The sequence below is a fragment of the Panthera pardus genome, unplaced genomic scaffold (genome assembly GCF_024362965.1).
Source record: "Panthera pardus isolate Hobbes unplaced genomic scaffold, ASM2436296v1 HiC_scaffold_3, whole genome shotgun sequence".
NCBI lineage: Eukaryota > Metazoa > Chordata > Mammalia > Carnivora > Felidae > Panthera > Panthera pardus.
Genome location: NW_026526876.1, coordinates 55,529,368 through 55,554,912, shown reverse-complemented (window position 1 = coordinate 55,554,912; position 25,545 = coordinate 55,529,368). Strand labels below are relative to the sequence as shown.

At 42.0% G+C, this 25,545-nt stretch overlaps 1 protein-coding gene across 3 annotated transcripts in view; it reads right to left on the bottom strand.

Moving 5' to 3' along the window:
* YWHAE (tyrosine 3-monooxygenase/tryptophan 5-monooxygenase activation protein epsilon) overlaps positions 1-24,164 on the bottom strand; it is a 54,705-nt gene extending 30,541 nt beyond the window's left edge. Inside the window, exon 1 of one of the 3 annotated variants that reach the window (XM_019429632.2) lies at positions 23,982-24,164. In XM_019429632.2, the coding sequence (XP_019285177.1) occupies positions 23,982-24,045 (64 nt within the window). In that variant the 5' untranslated portion in view covers positions 24,046-24,164. The remainder of the gene's footprint in view (positions 1-23,981) is intronic. The other 2 variants (XM_019429631.2, XM_053893239.1) reach the window with 2 other exon arrangements.
* Positions 24,165-25,545: the final 1,381 nt, after the last annotated feature.

The following is a 25,545-nucleotide window of genomic DNA, read 5'->3' as shown; positions in this document are numbered from 1 at the left end:
AGAAAAAGGAAAAACAAAAAATCAGGAAAGGGATTTTCACTGCCTCTACAGTTACGCACGTAAGTGCTGCTCACATTTCACCGATAAACAGCTCACATGGCCCTTCTGTCTAAGTACAGAAGTTGTGAAAAGAGGGGAGGAAGCACTAGTGTATCAATATAAAAGAAAAAGAAAAGCCAATGAAACCACACTAAAATTAAAAAAAAAAAAAAAAGGCTGTCAAGTCAAAGCAGACATTATTTTTAAAAGATACACATAGTGGGGTGCCTGGGTGACTCAGTGAGCTAAGCATCTGACTCTTGATTTCTACTCAGATCATGATCTCACGGTTCATGGGTTCCAACTCTGTGTCAGGCTTACAGCTGACAGCACAGAGCCTGATTGGGATTCTCAAAATTAATAAATACACCTTAAAAAAAATTATATATGTCAAAGTTCAGGTATTATGCTTCTTTTAGAACTGATGGACTTACACAATATCCAAGGAATGGCTGAAATTATCAGCCAAACGAAATTTGGACAATCTCTAAACAGCCAATTCATAGATAATTCAATGACAATCAATACTCTGCCTTACAGATTTATAAAAGATCCAAATAACTTGGTAGCAAAGACTCTGCTGTTAATACTTAGGAATACACCAGGGTGCCTAGGTGGTTCAGTCAGTTGAGCACCAAACTTCAGCTAAGGTCATGATCTCGTTCATGGTTCCTGGGTTTGAGTCCTGCATCGGTGCAGAGCCTGCTTCTGAGCCCCTGTCCCCCTCTCTCTCTGCACCTCCCCTGCTTGTGTTCTCTCTCAGAAATAAACTTTTAAAAATGAAAGAAAAAAACATTTAGGAATACATAGATACACAGATATTTCTAAATACCATGCACTTTATCACATCGACAAATACTCCATTGGAGGTACCAGTTCTGTACCATAAAGCATGGAAAATAAATTTTCATTTGACAATCTTAAGGGAGAGTACAGTATCAGTTAACCATACAACAAATTCAGTATAATCCCTATGGAACATGATTTTTGACATAACTACACTCTAATAAACCTATGAGATTAAATTGGTTACAAAACATTCTTAGCTAAACTAACTTATAATGGTTGTTAAACATTAAATCCCTGCCAAATTTGACAATTTTAACTTTATCATAAATAATTCGACTGCTTAAGTCTACTCAAAGTTTGTGGTGCCATCATTTTAAAGTCTATTTGCACCTGAGTGGGCTTCCAAATCACTAAGGAATTCTAGGAGATGCTAAAACATAGTTTAAGATTTTGCATTACTCAAAACTGTAATTCAATCTATAAAAAAAAAAGTCTTGGTGCACCTGGGTGGCTCACTTGGTGAAGTGACCAACTCTTGATTTCAGCTCACGTCACGATCTCGCAGTTTGTGGGTTCAAGCCTCGTATCTGGCTCTGCGCTCAGTGCAAAGAGCCTGCTTGGGATTCTCTCTCCTCCCCACCCCCCCCCCCCCCCCGCTCCTCCCCAGCTTGCACGCTCTCTCTCAAAAATAAATACTTTTAAAAAATAAATTTTTAGAAGTTATAAAGGAAGGAAATTTGAAGTAAATAATTTTGCAAGATTTGAAGCGTCTCCTGGGATTTTTAAGCAAGAGTTTAAACGGCTTCAAGTGGACAGAATTAATAAATTAACTTAGAAGTCAATAGAAGTATACTTTGTGTTGGAGGAAATAGGATTTTTAAAATAGAAAATATGTCTGGGAAGCCTCTCTAAAGAGGTCCTATTCAATTCTAGTAACACTTCCACAATTCTCACTTGTACTCTTAGTAAGTGGACCAAAACACACACACACACTTTGAGAAACATAGCATGCTAGGAAAACACCACCTTTACAGCCAGAAAGACTCAGATGAGACTTTCTTCCTGCCGTACATATTTATTTACAAGCTATTTAACCTATGTCAGGTAATCTCTATAAGACTGCTTCCTGATCAGAGATACCCACCTCTCACTAGGTTCTGAGAGTTAAAAGGAAGACTGCATAGGCAAATTCTGTAGCAAGTAACAGAACTCAACAGCATCTTAAAAATCCTTTTCTTTGCTTGCCTGTCTTCCAAGATTTAAAAAAGGGGGGACAGAGGAATCCAGGAGGATGTAAGCCCTCAGAGGAATGTTAACAATGTGCTTGATGCAGTAATGAGCTAAATAAAGAACACGGTTTAGAATCTAGCCTAATAAATAGAACCTTTTGCATCATCTAACTCCATCTCCTCTTTCTAGCCCAGATAACTCCATTCTTAGGCCTCACATGCTTAAATTCCAATACTGCACTCTTGATTACATATCTGAAAGAACCTTCCTCTCTCACTACCCAAATCTTATCCACTGGATAGCTCGCCTATTACTCAAGCTTTCCCTAATAATTATTCACAATGCTATCCTCAATTCCCCTTTTCTCAAATTCCTGTATCACATAAGCTAGCAAAATCATTTTGTTTTTAGCCACAATTCTCCTTAAAGGGGGACCGTAAGATCCTTTACGTTGAGTATTATAGTACATTCTTTTATCATTCACAAGGGGAAACTCATTCTCAAAACTCACTAAATACCTATTGATTAAAAAGCCCAAGAATGGATTTACAGGAGAAATCCTTAGGAATGCTTTTGAAGGTACCAAGAGAGGAATTCCTAATTATATCAAATGATCAAAATGTAATATAAAAATAGATGTTGATACAGGGGAAAATGATAGAAATCAACAAATGAAGGGAAGAAACATTAAGAAGCCCATAAGGTATGCAGTGCCAACTCTAAAACAAGATAAATAGTATTTTTTAAGTCAGATTAAATATGATTATTAGCATTTACAGCTAAATTTAAATCTAAAGTTATGCTACATATTCTATCATCTGCAAGACAGAAAGTAATCCTTTATTACTGCACTTGGGCAAATATACCCACATAACTAACCATTACTCATTGTTCAAAGCTGGACAAAAATTAGACAAAAAAAGCTATGCAGTACTGCTACATAGCTTCCAATATTCTCAAACTCAAGATCCCTGACAATTACTTAACTGCTGAAAAAAACAGTTGAGACAGCCTCTCTCTAGAAGGGAACGTTACAGGTCATCTAGTCAAAAGCAGCCGTATACCCCGAGATACGCATTAGGTTTCGAGTACAGACCAAATGTCTGAATTTTTTTTTTAATTTTTTTTTTTTTTAACATTTATTTATTTTTGAGACAGACAGAGAGAGAGAGCATGAACAGGGGAGGGGCAGAGAAAGAGGGAGACACAGAATGGGAAGCAGGCTCCAGGCTCTGAGCCATCAGCCCAGAGCCCGACGCGGGGCTCGAACTCACGGACCGCAAGATCGTGACCTGAGCCAAAGTCAGACGCCCAACCGACTGAGCCACCCAGGCGCCCCCAAATGCCTGAATTTTTAATAAGCACACTCAGTTACTCTAATTCAGTCAGGCATATGAGAAACAATGATCGATTCCAGTGGTTCTCAATGCTGTTTGCACACTGAAATTCTTTAAGGAGTTTTTCTTTTGGGGCACCTGGGTGGCTCAGTGGGTTGAGCGTCCAACTCTTCGCTCAGGTCATGACTTCGCTCAGGTCATGATCTCAGTCTGTGAAACTAAGCCCTGCTGTGGGCTCCTTGCTGAGAGCTAGGATTCTCTCTTCTCACCCCCTCTCTCTGCCCCTCCACCACTGGCCCACGAGTGCTCGCTCGCTCTCGCTCTCTCTCTGTCACTCAAAATAAATAAACTTTAGAGATGCCTAGGTGGTTCAGTCTGTTGGACATCAGACTTTGGCTCCGGTCATGATCTCATGGTTCATAAGTTCGTGAGTTCGAGCCCCGCATCGGGCTGTGCTCTCAGTGCAGAACCTGCTTCAGATCCTGTCTCCCTCCTCTCTCTCTGCCCTCAAGCTCTCTGTCAAAAATAAAACATTTAAAAAATAAACAAACTTTTTTAAAAAAATGTTTGAAGGGGAACCTGAGTGGCTCAGTTCGTGAAGCCTCCAACTCGTGATCTCCCGGTTTCTGAGACTGAGCCCTGCATGGGGCTTTGCACTGACAGTGGGGAGGCAGCTTGGGATTTTCTCTCTCCCTCTCTGCCCCTCCCCCACTCTCTCAAAAACAAACCGTAAGAAAAATGAAAAAACATTAAAAAAATAAAAATCCTTCTTAAAAAATGTTGAACATTTCTGTAATTTAACAAAAAGAAAAAAAAATTTTAAGTTTATTTATTTTTAGAGAGGGAGAGAGGAGTGAGCAGGGAAGGGACAGAGAGAGAAGGAAAGAGAGAATCTCAAGCAGGTTCTACACTGCCAACTTGGACAAGAGTGACCAGGGGCTGAAACCCACGAACCCTCAAATCATGACCTGAGCCAAAACCAACAGTCAGACATTTAACTGACTGAGCCACCCAGGCACTCCAGACGTTTTTGTTTTAGTCGTTAGACTGACCTAGAGTAACACACCATTTTTTAAATTTTCATGTTAGTCTGGCTAAACCCATCATCCAATTGGTTTCTAAAGTATTTTTTAATATCTACAATGTTTTGGTGAGAAAAAGGTATGTTGCTAAATGATATGTATGTTTCCATGAAAAAATGTAATACAGATGTGTACATCCACTCTTTTAGGAAACTTTCCATATTAACATCCATACGATCCAGATTTTTCTTAGTGATGTATCAATGGTGGAATTGGCAGCATTTTTCTTTATTGGTGTTATACAAAGTAATAATGTATGTCAAATCAATAGCATGTTGGGGTCTATAAAATGGAAGTATCTTCCTGTGTTTGTACGTGCATGGACACTTGAGCAAAGACAAAATTCTCGAAGTATATTCAAACCATTAACAATAACAATAATTACTTCTGGCAGTACAGAGAAGCTGTATCTATTTGACAGGGCTGTACTATTGGACTTTATAACATTTAATTTTAGCTTTTGTAATTAAAACAGACATGCGTTTCACATTTTAAGTAATGTTTAAAATATTTAAATACATGAGTTCTTGTAGCGAAAACATTATATGCACTGAGCATTCATGAACTCGTTGTACTGTAAAATGAAAAGCTCCTTTCAGAAAAGGATGGTACAGAAGCCAAAGGCCTCAGGTTTATTTACCTTTTTTTATAATGTTTATTTTTGAGGGAGGGAGAGAGGGCATGCAAGCAAGTGGAGGAGGAGTAAAGAGAGGGAGACACAGAATCCAAGGGAAGCTCCAGGCTCTGAGCAGTCAGCATAGAGCCGGGAGGAAGGGCTCGAACTCATGAACCATGAGATCATGACCTGAGCCAAAGTCAAACACTTAACTGACTGAGCCATGGGCACCCCAGGTTTGTTTACTTAGACCAGCAAATTCCACTCCTCAAAATCTCTCCTAAGCAAATAACCCAAATTACAGAAAATGCTACATTGAATGTAAGTATTTCATTGCAGTATTACTAGCAATATACTAGCCAAAAACGTTTGTTACTGGATGTTACACAGCCAATAAGAATATTTACAAAATAGTTCGTGATATGAGAAAAATGTCCATAATACAAAACTGTGCAAAACGAGATAAAAAGGTATATAAAAAACAGGCTCCGGGGGCGCCTGGGTGGCTCAGTCGGTTAAGCAACCGACTTCGGCTCAGGTCATAATCTCGCGGTCCATGAGTTCAAGCCCCGCGTCGGGCTCTGTGCTGACCGCTGAGAGCCTGGAGCCTGTTTCAGATTCTGTGTCTCCCTCTTTCTCTGACCCTCCCCCGTTCATGCTCTGTCTCTGTCTCAAAAAAATAAATAAACGTTAAAAAAAAAAAACAACAAAAAAAAAACAGGCTCCTCGCTGGCTCAGCTGGAAGAACGTGCAACTCTTCATCTCAAGGTCTTGAGTTTGAGCTCCAGACTGGATGTACAGATTACTAAAAAAAAATTTTTTAAAGACATATATAAAAAAGATATATAAAAAACAATGAAATAGTGAAACAAAACAAAATCTGCACAGAACACATCAGTTAATACAAGTTTTCTTCCCACCTTTGGTTTTTCAAATTTTCCACAAATATACATCTACACTGAAAAAAAATACAGAAAATATACTAGATAGAGGCTTTAGCTGGAAAATATCCAAGTTACTCAAGTCAATTTTAATGCACTTTAGCCAGCTACTATTTTTAGTAATGATTGTCCTCAATTCCTCTCTGCTTCACAAGTGTCAGTAAATTTAAAAAAACACTTTCAGATTTTTAAGCTTAAATACTTGATGTCAAATAAAAATAAGAGAAAAAAGTAATTTTAATTATTTAAATCACATCTTGATTAGTCAAATAAGTCTACTTGATAATCAATCAAGACTTGATGTGAAGACCTCTACAATAGGCCATTCTCTTAATCTATTATCTTCAAAGTCATACAGAACTAAAATAAAATACACTGCTTTACATATTACTACTAGTATTCCAAAACTTTCAGCTTTTAAAAGCGTAGGAAAGAGGGGCGCCTGGGTGGCTCAGTCGGTTAAGCATCCAACTTCGGCTCAGGTCATGATCTCGCGGTCCGTGAGTTCGAGCCCCGCGTCAGGCTCTGCGCTGACAGCTCAGAGCCTGGAGCCTGTTTCAGATTCTGTGTCTCCCTCTCTCTCTGACCCTCCCCCATTAATACTGTCTCTATCTCAAAAATAAATAAACGTTTAAAAAAAAATTTTAAGGCATAGGAAAGAAAACTGGGTAACAATATTAGTGCAGTCTGATAGACAAGAATAAAAAGTAAAGACAAAATGACTAAAGAAATGTTGGCAAATAACATTCTGAATGGAGGAAAACTAAATCAAGAAAGTCATAAGCAAGTTGTAGCAATGACGAATAAAAGACAAAGGCATAAAGGACCATGTTAATGGTTATCTGTTAACTGTCAGGAAGAGGAAAAACCAATTTAACAGCAAATAGTCTAGAGAAAAAAACCAACGTCTCCTGTGGCCGTTCCCCAGTGCCCCCAAATTACATGCCTTACAAATCACACACTGAAAAGATACATAAAGAAAAAGAAAAGGGGCACCTGGGTGACTCAGTTGTTGAGCATCGACTCTTGATTTCTGCTCAGGTTACGATCCCAGGGTCGTGGGATCGAGCCCCGCGTCAGGCTCTGCACTCAACACGGAGCCTGTTTGGAATTCCCTCTGCCCCTCTCCCCATCTCGCTCTCTAAAACTGAAAAATAAAGAATAAAAAGAAAAAGAAAGAAAAAGGAAAATAGAGGGCCGTATTACTGTCTCATTAAGTTCCTACAGCTTCTTTCCTATCCAGCCCTTTATAAAGTGTTAGTCTAGCAAGAGGTTACAAACAGTTATTTTTCTTATGCTCAGCATTGTTTTATTTGCTCTATTCCTTGATTAAATAACAGTTGAGGGCACCTGGGTGGTTCAGTCTGTTAAGCATCCGACTTCCTCTCAGGTCATGATCTCTCAGTTAGTGAGTTCAAGCCCCATATGAGCTCCCGTGCTGACAGCTTGGAGCCCGGAGCCTGCTTCAGATTCTGTCTCCCTCTCTCTCTGCTCCTCCCCTGCTTGCCTTCAGTCTCTCACTCTCAAAAACAAACATTAAAAAAAAAAATTTTTTTTTAAGTAACATTTGAACATGTTCAATGGCCATATTAAAAAGTAGAAGGTTGGTGGTGGTGCCTGGGTGGCTCAATCAGTTAAGCGTTCAACTTCGGCTCAGGTCATGATCTCACGGTTTGTGGGTTCAAGCCCTGCATCCGGCTGTGTGCTGACAGCTCAGAGCCTGGAGCCTGCTTCAGATTCTGGGTCTCCCTCTCTCTCTGCCCCTCCCCTACTCACACTCTCTCTCAAAAATAAATACTAAAAAAAAAATTTTTTTTAAAAGGTAGAAGGCTGAACAGTAAGTTAAGGGTTTGTTAGATTCCAAAGCTAGAAAGAAACAGAAGAATCTCACAATGAGGGAGGGGAAAGAGGGAGGATATCAGTTCTTTAAAATAAATACAGAATTATAAGAAAAATTCCACATTTATAAATGGGATTCTACTGGCTACAGGTGAGGAACATATTACTACCATATAATCTAATAAATCCGAACATTTTCTTATAACTATATCAAGACCAATTCTCTTCTGGAAAGAAAAGTGAGCATAGTGGCCTTTTCCATTCTCTTCATTCAAACAACTAGCCAAAAAAAAAAAAAAAAAAAAAAAAATGGGGGTGGGGGATAAATCCCAAGGCACCTAGCTGGCTCAATCAGTTAAGCATCCAATTCTTGGTTTCAGCTCAGGTTATGATCTCATGATACTTGAATGTGAACCCCTCATCTGGCTCCATGCTTACAGCACAGGGCCTGCTTGGGATTCTCCCTCCCTCCCTCCCTCCCTCCCTCTCTCTCTCACTCTCTCTCCCCCCTCTCTCCCCTTCCCCTGCTCGTGCTCTCTCTCAAGATAGTAAGAAAACTTTAAGAAAAAAATGTTTTAATAAAAAAAGGGTAAATTCCACTCATTTTGTTTGAGGGAGGGGGAAAATGTTTGCCACCTTTCCTCCAAAATTTTCTAAATTTATCTGCAGTACCTATGTTGCACAGTTTCAGAAGTTATACTATCCAGTGACCCTTAAAATGCTGCATTAAAAGAACTGCAAACAGGGATGCCTGGGTGGCTCAGTCGGTTAAGTGTCCGACTTCAGCTGAAGTCATGATCTCATGGTTCCTGGGTTCGAGCCCCTGCATCAGGTTCTGTGCTCAGGGCCTGGAGCCTGCTTCAGATTCTGTCTCCCTCTCTCTCTCTGCCCCTCCCCCGCTTGTGCTCTGTCTCTAAAATAAACATTAAAAACAAACAAACAAAAAGCTGCAAACAGCAAATTTGAATCAATTATTGAGAGAAAAAAAGACCTAGAAAATTAAAATAGGTAAAATCTATTTAAGTACGTACAAAAAGCAAAAACAACCTCAGAAAATATTCATGTACAATACCTCAGTAACCCTGGTACTTCCTTAAAACGTGATGCCTCTTTGGGTATATTAAGAGCTCACCTTCCAGACCTTCCAACCACCACTTAACTTAGGTTGTACCACATGAAATGATCATTTTTACAGGTGAAAAATGATTGAAATTGAGGTACAAACTACCAATTATAAAATAAATAAGTCATGGGGCACCTGTGTGGCTCAGTTGATTTCTGCTCAGGTCATGAGTTCAGGGTCATGAAATCAAGCCCAGCGTCGGGCTCCTGTCCCTCCCTCTCCCTCTGTCTTTACTTTGCTTATATGCATGAGTATGCTCACTCTCTCAAATAAAAACAAAAAGGGGCGGGGGGGGGGGGGGGGGGGGAGCCTGGGTGGCTCAGTCAGTTAAGCATTTGACTTCGACTCAGGTCATGATCTCGCAGTTTGTGGGTTCAAGACCCATGTTGGGCTCTGTGCTGACAGCTCAGAGCCTGGAGCCTGCTTCGGATTCTGTGTCTCCCTCGCTCTCTGCCCCCCCCCCCCCCCGCCCACTCTTGCTCTGTGTCTCAAATAAACATTTAAAAAAACTGTAAAATAAATAAGTCACAATGCTATAAAGTACATACAGCATAAGAAATATTGTCAATAATATAACTTGGTATGGTGACAAACTACACTTATTGTGGTGAGCACTGCACAATGTACAGAATTACTGAATCACAACGTTGTACACCCAAACTAGTATCCCATGCATGTTCACTATACTTCAACTAAAAATTGACTGAAATTGGCAATTTCATATAGTTCAACCTCATAATTCATTCAACACAAGCAGAAATATAAATGCAAATTTGTCCTCCCTGGGCTTGGACGTAGTTTGCGGTGACATGGCTACACGCACCAACAAAGTCGGAATTGTCAATAAACATGGGACATGTTATGGTGCCTCCCTCAGGAAAATGGTGAAGACTGAAATGAGCCAGCACATGGGGCGCCTGGGTGGCTCAGTTGGTTGAGCGTCCAACTCCGGCTTGGGCCATAATTTCACATTTGTGGGTTCAAGCCCCACATCAGGCTCTGTGCTGACAGCTTGAAGCCTGGAGCCTGCTTTGGATTCCTTGTCTCCCTCTCTTTCTCTGCCTTTCCCCTGCGTGCACTCTGTCTCTCTCTCTCTCAAAATATAAAAATAAAAAACATTAAAAAAAAAGGTTTGGGGAGGGGTGCCTGGGTGGCTCAGTCAGTTGAGCGCCTGTCAGTTGTGCTTCAGATTCTGTCTCTCCCTCTCTCTCTGCTCCTACCCCACTTGCACTCTGGTCTCTCAAAAATAAAATAAATTTTTTAAAAAGAAACAAGCCAGCACACAAGTACACTTGCTCCTTGTGTGGCAAAACCAAGATGAAAAGATGAGCTGTGGGGATCTGGCATTGTGGTTCCTGCATGCAAACCATAGCGAGCGGGTGGTGCCTGGAACTACAACACCACATCTGCTGTCACAGCAAAGTCAATCATGAGAAGACTGAAGGAGCTGAAAGAAGCTCCACCATTTGAAACATTGCTAGCCTATAATAAATGGGGCAATTTATACAACAAAATTTAAATAAATAATTTATGTAGAAATGCAAATTTTGAGAATGGAAGTTTTCTATTCAATGAAATCAGTAGCTAAGATGGCTGGATCAAAAAACCAAAGTTGTAGATGTAATCTAGATCTGAATTTAGATTCATTTCCTAGCTCTCCATCCACTTGTCACAAGGCAAAGATTTTAAAAGTTGCAGGGGCGCCTGGGTGGCTCAGAAGCGTGCAACTTCGGCTCAGGTCAGGATCTCAGTTTGTGGGTTCGAGCCCTGCCTCAGGCTCTGTGTCGACAGCTCAGAGCCTGGAGCCTGCTTCCGATTCTGTCTCATTCTCTCTCTGCCCCTCCCCCACTCACTCTCTGTGTCTCAAAAATAAATAAATGCAAAAAACAAAAAAAATATTTTTTTTTAATAAGCTGCAGCCTCAGAGGCCCCAGCTGAGCTTCTGACTTCAGCTCAGGTCGTGATCTCACAGTTTGTGAGTTCGAGCCCTGTATCGGGGTCTCTGCTGTCAGCGTGGAAGCCGGCCTCCAATCCCCTGTTCCCCTCTCTCTGCCCCTCCCCTGCTTGCACTCACTCTCCTCAAAAGTAAACATTTAAATATATATAACAAATAAATAAATCAACAAAATAAGTAGTTTCAGCCTGCAAATTCATTAAATAACTTTCAGAAAAGAAATCTCTCAGGGTGCCTGGGTGGCTCAGTTGGTTGAGTGTCACACTCTTGATTCTGGCTCGGCTTGTGATCCCAGCCAGGGTCGTGGGATCAATCCCCAAGTCGGGCTCCACACTATCTGTGGAGCCTGCTTAAGATTTCCTCTCAGGGTGTCTGGGGTGGCTCAGTCAGTTAAGTGTCCAACTTGGATTTCAGCTCAGAACAGGATCTCCTAGCTTGTGAGATCGCCCCTTGTTGGGCTCTGCAGACAGCAGGAAGCTGGCTAGGGATGCTCTCTGCCCCTCCCCCCACTCACTGTCACTCTCACAGACACACACATGTGCTCTCTCTCTCTCTCTCTCTCCCTCAAAATAAATAATACACTAAAAAAGGTTAAAAAAAAGAAAGAAAGAAAGAAAAGACTCACTCTCTCCCCACTAGCTCGCACACATACTCTCATAAATACTAAAAAAATAAAATAAAATAAAATCTCTCATTATACAGATGATAAAAACAGGCCTTGAAAGTAACCATGTCTCAAGAGAGTGATCCACATAAAATCTGAACGTAACAAACCTCCCCCTAAATTTAATGACTTCTTGTCCAGTGCTTGTTCTACTATCTCTTGTTGCCTCTCCACTGGAAAATATACTCGACCTCCACACCCCTGTCTCCTTCATATGAAAGAAAATGCTAGGGGCGCCCAGGGTGGCTCAGAAAAGTTAAGCATCCAACTCTTGGTTTCTGCTCAGGTCATAATCTCACAACTAGTGGGTTTGGGTCCACCATCAGGCTCTGCACTGGCAGTTTGGGGCCTGCTTGGGATTATCCCTCTGTCTCTCTGCCCCTCCCCAACTCACGGGCAGGCACTCTCAAAATTAAACAAACTTTTTTTTTTTTTTTTTTTAATTTTTTACAAACGGGCGCCTGGGTGGCTCAGTCAGTTGGATGTCCAACTCTTGATCTCAGCTCAGGTCATGATCTCACGGTTCGTGGGTTTAAGTCCCACTTTGGGAGAGCCTGCGTGGGATTCTGTCTCTCCCTCTCTCTCTGCCCCTCCCCACTCTCCCTCTCAAAAGAAAAAAATGCTAAACAGAGAAATTAAGTCAAAAGACTCTTCAAAGGAACTTCTAAGTTACAAAATTAAAATCTATGGAACAGAAATAAGAGCTTCAAGGAGACTGGACTAATGTTTACATACAAGCACAGAAGCTATCAGCCTGGGAGTGCAACATCCGTCCCAGTGATGTTACCTATTTACTGCCACCTTTCCTAATGTTCTTAATCCTTACCTGTAAAATAAGTGGCATATCTACTTTGCAGGGGTTTTTTTTGAGGATTGAGAAAAATAATAAGTACCTGGCATAATTAATAGATGTTATTAGAGAATTTTATTATCACAGAGTCAATGAAAACTTTTTAAAGCTTTTCAGTTTGTTAGCACTACTTGACCATAGCAGTCAATAAAGTACATTTGTAGTTTTCTAGTCCTTGATACAGGACAGGGACCAGCAATAGGTATGGTGCCTTTATTAAACATCACTGTTGTTACTAATTCAAATTAACTCAATTACACATACTAACAGAAGAAATAATTCTAAAAACGTTTATACATTCACTGCAATATAAACTCCTTGAAGAGACCCTTTGTCTATTTTGTTTAATGATGAATCCCAAGTGTCTAGAACAGTGCCTGGTACATAGTTGGATCTCATTATGTATTTGTCAAATGCCTTTGGAACTTACTTTTAACACTCTGAATACTAAGGCTTTCAAAACACAATAATCTTGGCATTCAAGTACAATTTTTTTCTTCTTGTTCCAGCCTAAAGAGAAGCACCTCTCACTCTAGAATTAACTCCTATCTTCCCTAGAAACAGGCAAAAAAAAAAAAAAAATCTTGTGTAAGCCTTCTGAAGAACTTTAAAACGTTCCCAACTAGCTTCTGTTAGGTAGAAACAGGACAACTTTGGGGTGCCTGGGTAGCACAGTGTGTTAAGCGTCAGGACCCCTGGTCTCAGCTCGCATCATGATCTCACTGAGCCCAGCACTGGGCTCTGCACCGCTGGCACGGAGCCTGCTTGGGATTCTCTCTTCTCTGCCCCTTCCCCACTTGTGCGTTTTCTCTCTCTCTCTCTCAAAATAAATTAACTTTAAAAAAAATTTTTTTTTTAAACAGGACAACCTTCTACCCAGATTCTACAATTTTGACTGCAAAGAAGTACCACTCTCATTAGTCTCACGATTGGGGGAAGTGGGAAATTCCCTCTGACTCCATCAAACAGGAGTTTTCTCTTCCAAGAGTTTAAGAGGATATCCCCTCAGGCAGCCAAAAATGTTAAGCCTTGGTAGAATCAAAAAGATGAGGTGCAGAGAAAACAGAGGTAGAAAATAAGAGATTTAAAAAGAAAAGGGGCGCCTGGGTGGCTCAGTTGGTTAAGCGTCCGACTTCGGCTCAGGTCACGATCTCACAGTCTGTGAGTTCGAGCCCCGCGTCGGGCTCTGTGCTGACAGCTCAGAGCCTGGAGCCTGCTTCAGATTCTGTGTCTCCCTCTCTCTCTGCCCCTTCCCCGCTCATGCTCTGTCTCTCTCTGTCTCAAACATAAATAAAAACATTTAAAAAAAAAAAAAAAAAAAAAGAAAAGAGAGGGGTGCCTGGGTAGCTCAGTCGGTTAAGCATTCAACTTCAGCTCAGGTCATGATCCCACAAGTTCGTGAGTTCGAGCCCCGCATCAGGCTCTGTGCTGACAGCTCAGAGCCTGAAGCCTGCTTCAAATTCTATGTCTCCCTCTCTCTCTGCTCCTCCCCCACTCATGCTCTGTCTCTCTTTCAAAAATAAATAAAAACATTAAAAAAAACTTTTTTAAATAAAAAGAAAAGAGATTGGCAAGATAAGCGACCTAAGACACTGACATATGGGGAAAAAAGGAAAAAAAAGGTCAAGGTCTAAATCTTTTGTCATATGTTTGCAGAATTAGAAGACACATTTGTTTTAGAATACATCAGGGGAAAAAAGCACCAAAAATAACCCTTGTACTGATACAGCTTAAAAGAAAGGTTACACCATTCAAATTTATTACTAATTTCACTTATTCTTCTAAGTCTCTGAACAGCCAAGAAACCTTCACCAAAATTTCAGCAGTTTTAAAGCTGTGAAACCTATTCTGCAGATTTTGTATTAATGAATTCCTTTTGGAAATTCTAAAAACAAAGTCATAACTGGGGCACCTGGGTGGCTCAGTTGGTTAAGCGTCCAACTCTTGATTTCGGCTTAGGTCATGATCTCAGGGCTCATAAGTTTGAGCCCTCTGTGCTGACAGCGTGAAGCCTGCTTGGAATTCTCTCAGCCCCTCCCCCACTCACACACACATGGGCTCTCTCAAAACACACATTTAAAAAAATAAAATCATAACTGTCAGTGATATTTCCTAGTCAAAGAACACACAGTGTTTTGAAATTTTCATGATATTCTTCTCATAAAGTTTTACTACTTAAAACAACACATTATAACAAATAAATACAATGACTAACCACCAAGGTACAAGTAGTATTAATTGGTAGCATTTTATTAATCAGAACCCATTCACTGCCCAAGGCTTACATTAAGCCTTTAGAATCACATTTCACAAAACTGGTTATAGGTAGTATATACACTATATGTACCTACTATAGATAGTATCAGTATGTTCCTAGTGAGTAATCTTGAGACTGCTAGCAAAAATATTTTAATCCTAAATTATATTTTTATTCTATGGAATCTTTCATTCCAGATCTACCTACAACAGGTGTTTTATTTGTCAGAGAGACATGAACATTCTCTTGAATATTAACCTGGAATTAGTATCAAAAGAACTACAGACCAGCTCAACATGGCCAAATTATGTATTATATTGCTTCGGAATAATTTGGACAACCTTCACTTTTAGGATATGCAAATGTTCAGATTTGAGTTACAATTAAGGATTTTCAGAACTAATTTCTCTTTATGCAAATGTAACTTAGAGACTAACACCACAAGAGTACACTTGCTAGGAAAAACTCAAAAGAGATAATTCATCTTATAATATGACCACAGTATACCCACAGCAAAATTTTACTTCATCTTTCACACCGGAAAACAGGAATACTCTGCCCTTTAATGAACCCACAATTTCATAACCCTGTAAATTAGCAGGCAAGGCAAGTAATCATTAATTGCCCTTCTACAGACAAGGAATGCAAGGGTTCCAAGGCCTTTGCACTATACCACATCTGCCAAAATATGAAAATAGTCATAAATTTCAATGCAACGTGTCTCTTTGAAATTTCACAAATGAACGTTAAACATATTTCATATTGCTTTAGCTGGATAAAATCCTGACCTGATCACAAATCAAGCTTACCAATGACAGATCTGCCCAGCTATTGTGCTAAATCGTTGGAAGAAGGGCTACAAATTGAAGATTAAATTTAAAACAAGATAAACCAGGATCATGGTCATGTTTTCTAAACTAAACAATTCAGTGTTCTAAACAGAATGGTCATAACAAGGTATGGGATTAGACTATAGAAGCGTACTTGGGGAAAATCTTCCAAGCTTAGGACAGACACTGCTACTAACACCTAAGTCAAGTATTTTTAAAGACTTTTTTAATGTTTTTTTTTTTTTTTTGGGGGGGGGGGGAGGAAGAGAGAGATGGAGAGATAGAGAACAAGTGGGGGGGGGGGTGTGTGAGGGGGGCAGAGAGAGAGAGAGACAGAGGATCCAAAGCAGGTTCTGAGCTGACACAAACTGACATCATGACCTGAGCTTAACCACTGCATTCATCAAAAACACAGATCTACTCAAGACAGACAGACATAAAACTAACATATTTGGCTTTGACACTATCAGTCAGGTCCACCGGTTGGTGGTTTGTATGAATCTAAATGAGATGAGTAAGAACAAATGGTCTTAAGTACAATAACCGTAAGGCAAGTTTGCATCTCCGAACAATCCTAGTTTATGCTTACGGTCTTAGCACTATTATGAATTGCTACCCCTTCGTTTCAAGGTACCCTGATTTGAATGATAAATTATGATGGCCCTTTAATTATTATGGCAGTTTTTATGACCCAATTATTATGTAGTCTAACATGAATATTTAGTTAATGAATTCAAACCACAGAATTATGTTGGCAAACCAATTTGCTGTTAACTGACCATTTCAGAAACAGTATAACTTTTTGCTACTGTTCCTCACTACCCCTTAATGGATTCTGTATGACAGCTCTCTAGGCTAGTATCTGGAACATTTGCAAATCATTTGTCAACCTCTCCCCCTCCTAAAAGTGTTATGACTAAATCATTAACTTAAAGGCTGCATCCATCAAGACAAAAGGGGGGGGGGGTGGACAGAGGTTTTAAATAAAAGCAATTTGCAGAAATGCCTGGCCATACCCCAGCAGACTCTACAAACCGAGGAAACCAAGGAAACCGTATGCAAACACAAATTTTGAGATTACCTAAAATCCGTCATTCTAACTTCATTCACTGTCCCTTAAAATGAGATTTTTTTAAAGTTTATTAATTTTTTTTTAATAATCTCTCCACCCAATGTGGGGCTCAAACTCATGACCCCAAGATCAAGAATCGCACACTATGGGGCACCTGCATCGCTTACTGGGTTAAGCGTTTAAGAATCCAACTTCGGCTCAGGTCACGACCTCACGGTTTGTGGGTTCGAGCCCCATGTCGGGCTCTGTGCTGACAGCTCAGAGACTGGGGCCTGCTTCAGATTCTGTGTCTCCCTCTCCCTCAAAAATAAATAAACGTTGGGGAGCCTGGGTGGCTCAGTCAGTTAAGCGACCCACTTCAGCTCAGGTCATGATCTCACGATTCGTGGGTTAGAGCTCCATATCGGGCTCTGTGCTGACAGCTCAGAGCCAGAAGCCTGCTTCAGATTCTGTGTCTCCCTCTCTCTGCTCCTCCCCCTCTCTCAAAAATAAACATTAAAAAATATTTTTAGTAAGTAAATGTTAAAAAAAATTAAAGAGGGGCGCCTGGGTGGCTCAGTCGGTTGAACGTCCGACTTCGGCTCAGGTCATGATCTCGCGGTCTGTGAGTCTGAGCCCCGCGTCGGGCTCTGTGCTGACAGCTCGGAGCCTGGAGCCTGGAGCCTGCTTTGGATTCTGTGTCTCCCTCTCTCTCTGACCCTCCTCCACTCACACCTGTCTCTCTCTCTCCTTCAAAAATAAATAAACATTAAAAAAAAAAAAAATTAAAGAATCGCACGCTTTTCGGACTGAGCCAGGGAGGTGTCCTAAGATGGAATTGTTTTGAAAACACGAGGTTTCTTTAGAAAAGCGTGAAGATGTTTTATCTACTATTTATGACAGATACAAGTCAAGCACCAAGACACATTATTTGAACTACTAAAAAAGTAAGTATACAGCATTCCCAGCTTACTACCTTAATTAGTTACACACAGGTCTCTTTTGTGGCTTAGAAGTGGCTTAGAAGAAATGAGAGTACTGGTCTAAAGATCAGCAGACAAGTTCTGGCTTTGCCATTTACTAGCCAACCAGTCATGTGGTAGAAAAAAAAAAAAAACATTGAATCTCAAATTCACTTTCCTGAACCATAAAATGGAAGCAACATTATCTAGTTCACTGATACATGATATAAGTAAAAAAGTTTGTGAAAGAAGTTTGTGAAATGTGAAATTCTAGATAAATGTGTTCTATTCTAAAAGTTTAACCTTTACCCTACTCCTGTCATTGCTGTTTAAATACACACTCGTCTTAAATATAAAGCAAAAAAAAAAAAAAATTGCTGCAAAATCAGCCTTACAGCCTTCTTTTTTAAAAATTATGCTTTGGGTTAGGGGCACCCGGGTGGCTCAGATGAGCGTCTGACTTCGGTGCAGGTCATGATCTCACGTTTCATGGGTTTGAGCCCAGAGTCGGGCTCTGTGCTGACAGCTCGGAGACCGGAGCCTGCTTCACATTGTGTCTCCCCCTCTCTCTGCCCCTCCCCTGTTCACGCTCTGTCTCTCTCTGTCTCTCAATAATAAATAAACGTTAAAAAAAAAATTAAAAAAAAAAAATGCTTTGGGTGGCTCAGTCGGCTAAGCATCTGACTTCAGCTCAGGTCATGATCTCGGAGTTCGTGAGTTTGGCCCCCCACAGAGTCTGGAGCTTGCTTCCGATTCTGTGTCTGCCCCATCACTGCTCATGCTCGCGCTCTCTCAAAAAAAATAAAATAAATAAAATAAAATTTATTTTTTTATTTTTTTTTTTGAATTATGCTTTTGGGGGCACCTCAGTGGCTCAGTCAGTTAAGCATCCCTCTTCGGCTGAGGTCATGATGTGGCTTCTCATGAGTTCCAGTGCCCCATCAGGCTCTAAGCTGACAACTTGGAGACCGCGTCTCCCTCTCTGTCTCTGCCCCTCCCCCGGTCACACTCTCTCTCCCAAAAGTAAATAAACATTTAAAAAATTAAAATAAATAAATAAATAAATCACCAAAACTTTCAAAAAAATTATGCTTTTGGGGCATCTGGGTGGCTCAATGCGTTAAGCGTCTGACTTCAGTTCAGGTCATGATCTCGCAGTTTGTGAATTCGAGCCCCACACTGGGCTGTCACCACAGAGCCTGCTTCAGATCCTCTGTTCCCCCCCACCCCTCCCCCACTCGTTCTCTATCAAAATAAATAAACTTTAAAAAATGAAAAAAAAAAGTTTTTTTAATTATGCTTTCAGGGGTACCTGGGTGGCTCAGCTGGGTTAAGTGTCCAACTCTTTTTTTTTTTTTTTTTTAATTTTTTTTTTCAACGTTTTTTATTTATTTTTGGGACAGAGAGAGACAGAGCATGAACGGGGGAGGGGCAGAGAGAGAGGGAGACACAGAATCGGAAACAGGCTCCAGGCTCCGAGCCATCAGCCCAGAGCCTGACGCGGGGCTCGAACTCACGGACCGCGAGATCGTGACCTGGCTGAAGTCGGACGCTTAACCGACTGCGCCACCCAGGCGCCCCCACCAACTCTTGATAACAGCTCAGGTCACGATCTCACGGTTTCCTGAGCTCAAGCTCCATATCAGGCTCTGTGCTAAGCCTGCTTAGGAATCTGTCTCTCCCTTTCTCTGCATCCGTGCTCTCTCAAAATAAATAAATTTTAAGAAAATAAAAATAGGGGCGCCTGGATGGCTCAGTTGGTTAAGCGTCCAACTTCGGCTCAGGTCATCATCTCACAGTCCGTGAGTTCGAGCCCCGCATCAGGATCTGTGCTGCTATCAGTTCAGAGCCTGGAGCTTGCTTCGGATTCTGTGTCTCCCCCTCTCTCTGCCCCTCCCCCATTCACGCTCGTCTCTGTGTCTCAAAAAATGAATAAACATTAAAAAAAAATTTTTTAAAGAAAATAAAAATAAATAAAAATAATGTTCTCAGATCTTCTTAAAGTATTGGTAACTCATTTGTAAAATTAGATACATTAAATTACCAGACTGAAATTTCACTTTCTATATTTCACTTGCTATATATACCAGGTTAAAGTCTAGGAGTGTTTTAAATATTTCATATTCCTTTGAACAAGCTTATTAGACAATTATGAAAACTCTGCTTGTTTGCACAGACTCTTCAACGTGTTTGTTTGTACTTACTGAATCCAAATTTTGCTCAGATTATGTGTTCTAGACCATACTAGAATTCAAATTGAGACCTTTTCAAATAAAGGTGAAAAGGATGCCTAGGAATGTCCGCAATAGTAAGAATTTACTCCCATCATCTCAAATTACAATGATTTCATTATATTCCATAGTTTGGGAAGCCAACAAAATAAACTGAAATTTGCCCACTGTGCACAATACTGTACAAAAGCCTAAAGTAGGGGTGCCTGGCTGGTTCAGTTGGTGGAGCATGCGACTCTTGATCTTGGGATCATGAATTCCTGCCCCATGTGGGGTGTACAGTTTACTTAAAAAAGTATTTTAAATGTTAAAGTAAACACAAAAGAGCATCCGATTTAATTAAATATGAAGGCTAGGGCACCTGGGTGGCTCAGTCAGTTAAGCATCTGACTTCGGCTCAGGTCATCTCATGGTCTGTGAGTTCAAGCCCCTAGCTGGCTGGACTCTGTGAAGACAGCTGGGAACCTGGAGCCTGCTTCAGATTCTGTGTCTCCCCCCCTCTCTCTGCCCCTCCCCCGCCTGGAGCCTGCTTCAGAGTCTGTGTCCCCCCCGCCACCCCTCCCCATTTGGGCTCTCGCTCACTCTTGAAAATAAACATTCAAAAAAAATTTTTTTAATGTTTATTTATTTTTGAGACAGGGAGAGATAGCATGAACGGGGGAGGGGCAGAGAAAGAAGACGACACAGAATCTGAAGCAGGCTCCAGGCTCTGAGCTGTCAGCACAGAGCTCGATGCGGGGCTCAAACTCACAAACCGTGAGATCACGACCTGAGCCGAAGTCGGAGGCTCAACCGACTGAGCCACCCAGGCGCCCCACAAAAAAAAAAAAAAAAAAAAGAAATTTTGTTTTAAAATTAAGGCTAAAGGTTACCTGCAGAAGGGATTTTTTTAATTGCGTTATCCAACTCTGCTTATATTTAGGCAGGGGGAAAAAAACATTCAATAAAGTTAACTCCCATTAACTGAAATAGCAATAATAAAAATTATTATTGCCCTACGTAGAATTGATAGTAACCTGCTTTAAACTCGTTACTAAAGTTACTCTTTATCCGTTTTTCTCTCCCTAACATCTATTAAGGAGTTTATTCACAACATGTTCCCACCTTCACTGACTATAGAATAAGCTAGAGATGAGGCTCTGGTATTTTAAAAAGGACTGCGCTCAAGTAAATAACTCAGAATAGATGCATTCATTCACACAGAGAATGAATCACAAGTGACCATCTAAACTTTACCCCTACCCCACAAGGAGCCAATCATCACAGGGAAAAGGTAAGAAAGGACAAAACCAGCAACTACCCCACAAACCCAATGTAGTTTATGCTGACCCCTCTACTCTGAAAAATGTGAAAAGCACTTTTTCCGCTTTTATTTTTCCTTTTCTGTACTACTGTGGTTTGTGTATATGGGAATGTTAAGACTTGGTTCAGAAATGCTTAAAGGTAACAGGCTTGCTTAAAACTGCTACAAATGTTAGAAAACCTATGTCGTAGACTACTAAGTGATGCCGCTAGATTTAATCTCCAAGGTGAACACTCCTACCCCAAACTTCAATATTTCCTATCTGCAACCGCCAAGTGTCCTTTTCCTGAACACAGCTTAGCTCTTCCTCCAGTACCATTAAATAATCCATATAAATTGATTCCAATTCCCCAGAATATAATTAAATGATGCTACAAAAAAGTATTAGGTTCAACAGAGTATGCAACATAACAGATACTGCAGGAACCAGAAAAGCCAGTATTTACTTCCAACCCAAAAACAAATCATTTAAATGCACTCTTCTTCTACTCCCCACACCACATATTGTTCAGTGACTAAAACTATGAGGAATTTTTATCACCACAAAACTGAATTATTGCACTCAACAAAGGAGTGGACACAGGTAGAGGCTACTTCCTGATGACTGCTTTCCTCTTCTTCCCAATGAATTCCTCCCTATCTTGTGCCCAGCAGTCACAGGAGTTCCTTCCCACCTGGTAGATCCTATTTCCTTCCCCCTTTATATCCTGAAGGAGACACTTAACGTTTAAATAACTTAATGAAGTGGCTCTCTCTAGATAACACTATGTTCAATAACCAACAGGGCTGTGGTTAAAACTCCTCACCACCCAGCTCCAATATTATCACTAAACCATCACTTGCTTGGAAGCTACAATCATGAGCTTCCAAAATCAGTTTTAAAACAAATTAAAAACAAAAAGCTTCTTCCACACCCTTTTTGGTTTTGGCAAAACCTAAATCCTAACTTGAGAATGAGCCTAAATCCTTACAGAGCAGAGAGCATTCAAATATAATTTCAAGTTTCCCCCCAAGGACACTAATAGATTGAGAGCAACCTATCTGGTGCCTAAGGGGGATGAAGAAAAACTTCCACAAGGAGCACACCTACATTGTTTCACTTTTAAACACGGAAATAAAGACAAATCTGACCTTGAGCTGTACTTCCCCATCTTATTTCCCTCTCCCTCCCAACAAAAACCTTGTTCAATACAAATAGGTATGTAAGAATTTATGAAATGCAATTGGAGTTCCTGACCTTTTCTAATTTTCAAATTCTTGAATCCTAATATATGATGATATACTGAGACTACCCCTGAGGCTATTCACATGACCAACCTGGCATTCAAGGAAAGCATGGGCCCTACATAACATTTTGAAAAATAAGTGGCTTCAGTAATTATGAAAAAATCTGAAGATCAATGGTTGTTTCCAACCTTGTCTCACCCCTGAACAGAATTAAAACCACAGAAACCACATATAAGGTTTTTTGTTTTTATAATACTACAGGTTTAACGGATGTGGGGTAATTCAAGTTACCTAGGTCCAAAATGGAGGAGGTAAGGGCAATTTTAAAGAGCAGCACCCTTTGACGACTAAACAGACACAATGGACATTTCGATCAAGTTCTAAAAAAATGACTCAAGAACCTTTAGGGGCAAAGGAGCAATGAACAAAGAACTGTTCAAATCTGTACACAAAGCCATTTCTTTAAAATAGAAAAGAGAAAATACGATCTGCTGGGATGCCCTATGTTCAAAATCCAATAACCAAACCCTCAGCTGAGGGCTTCGGGTAGGTTACGACCTCCCCATTAAATACAAACACGCATTCCAAGCCGGGGGAGTCAACCAAAATACAGTTATTAAACGTTATTTGAAATAACTTTATTTTCCAACAGGTCTTTTCGTTTGTCATAATGGTAACTGTAAACAGTAAAGTCATCATTTTTACAAACTGGTAAACTGAGGCACGGGCATTTAAAGGACTAAGAATCATGGTCTCCTTATTTCCTGTTCAATGCTTTATCCACCAGAACCTGCCCCCCCGCCCCCGCCGTCCCCAGCTAACGATGCCAGAAAATGATTACAGGAACTTGCGAGCTCTCCAGGATAAGTCCGAGGAAAGGGACCGTGAGCGAGGTTTTTCTAGACCTCCCCAGAAGAAAGCAAGGTTGATTGAACGTAAAGTCTAAAAATCACTCAATACAAGGTGTGCCGGCCTACGGAAAGGAAATCCGATCGCAGCATCTCGGCTGGCCTCCGCTCAAGGATGAACTGCAGTGATTCCCACTCTGTCCTTCCCCACCCCTCACCCAAGACGGCCCTCCACCACAAACCCAAAGCCCTCCGCTCGCAAGGATTCTCCTTTGTGAGACTCCACAGCCGCCGCCCCACATTGGGCCTCCGGGGAAAAGCCACCGCCCCCACCCGCCATATTTCCCTCAAAGGCGCCCGCGCTGCAGCTCCTGGTGCCACTCTCCCCCATGTGACGGGTGTTTCTTCTCCCATCACCCCACCCAATTGTTCGCCACATCCCAAGATGGCCCAGAGGTTCCCCTGGGGATTGCTCGCGCGGAGACAGCACCCGCCATCTCCTCCCCCTCCCCCGCCCCGGGACTCGCCCTCCCCCCCCCCAGCCGCCATTTTACAACCAACTCCTCCACCCTCTCGCCTCGGCCTCCAGGCCCGCGAGTGTCTGCAACTGAGGACACCAAAGGGGTCAAATTCCTGGGCCTGGAGCCTCCCACCGCTCCGGGAGCCCACAGGCCATTTCCTGCTTCCCGAATCCACGTCCCCGGCCAGGTTCGGAGACGATGCCGCCATTTTGTCTCCTGCTCCCGGCCTCTGTGGGCGGCGGCAGAGGGTCCGAGAATTCCAGCCCCCCGTAACCCCCCCAACTCACCGTCGTATCGCTCAGCCTGCTCGGCCAGCTTCGCCTGGTACACCAGATCCTCCCGATCATCCATAGCGGCAGCGGCTCCGGCAGGGTCTGCGCGACGGATGGAAGCGGATAGTGTCTCCGACTCTCTCAGCCTCCCGCTCCGTGTCTGGGCAGCAAAAATGGCGGCGCCTCAATCCGGGACTTCCGCCTGCGCACGCGGACAACTGCTCAGCTCTATGGCAACCGCTCCCTGGCAACTGGCGCGGGGGGGGGGGGGGGCGGGTCCAGGAGCTCAAAGCCCGAAGAGGCTGGAACCAGCCAGAAGCCCCTCCTCCGTGGGCTCCGCAGGCGTTGGAACGTTGAGGCGGGAACTGCGACGGCTGGGAGGGAGAACTATCCCGAGAGATTGAGGGAAGAGAGAGACAGCGCGGGGGAGGCCGCCTGGACGGCTCCTGAAGCGAGTGAGCGAGGGAGCCTGGGCTGTGACCTAAGGCCGACGCCTGGACGTGCGGGAAGAGAGCCAGAGGCTGTAACGGTTTTTATAATGGCAGGCCTTCCTCACTGAAACCAACTTCTGTCCTACCTGCTCCTTTTTCAGCCAAACCCAGTCCTGGGACATTTTCACACCCTTTTGACACCAGGGTTAAGAGTGGGATTCTGCTATAATTGGTAGGGGAAAGAGGCCTGCAGATTTCACACCTCAACTTCATCCTTGCCTTTTGCAGTCTTTTTCTTCTTCCTTTTTAGTCTTCTTTTTCTCCTTAGGCCCACTGTGGATAGGAGAGGGAAGTTGTTAGAGAAATCCGGTCTGGAGTGCAAGGTGCAGAAGAGTGGGACCAATATTAAATCGAGATGGAGGAGGCAAGACTGGGAAAGAACCTGGCCTGTGTTTCTTCCCAATGGATTCCCAGCACCTTGTACTCAATAACATATTAGTTGCATGACTGAAGCTCAGGTCAGAATACAAACTCTGTGGTGGGATATGCAATAGATGTGGAATAAAAAGTAGATTGGAAACAAATTATGAAGAGTCTTGTATGGTAAACTAGGAAGTTTGCACCTTTTTTTTTTTAATTTTTTTTTTAACGTTTATTTATTTTTTGAGACAGAGAGAGAGCATGAACAGGGGAGGGGCAGAGAGAGAGGGAGACACAGAATCGGAAACAGGCTCCAGGCTCTGAGCTGTCAGCACAGAGCCCGACGCGGGGCTCGAACTCACGGACCGTGAGATCATGACCTGAGCCGAAGTCGGACGCTCAACCGACCAAGCCACCCAGGCGCCCCTGCACCTTATTTCGTGGGCACAAGGGAGTTATTTTTTGATGATTTTACGTGGAGGATGATGCCATCATGGATGCACTTTGGAAAGATTAATAGAGATTGCATGGCAGGCCTTGCAGTCCCCATGATCCCAAAACCACCTGCACTGCCCAGCCATGATCAACCCCACCATGTTCTTCCACCTCGCTGTGGGTGGGGAGCCATTGGGCCACGACGCCTTCCAGCTGTTTGCAGACAAAAGTTCCAAAGACAGCAAGCAAACTTTTGTGCTCTGAGCACAGAGGAGAAAAGATTTGGTTATAAA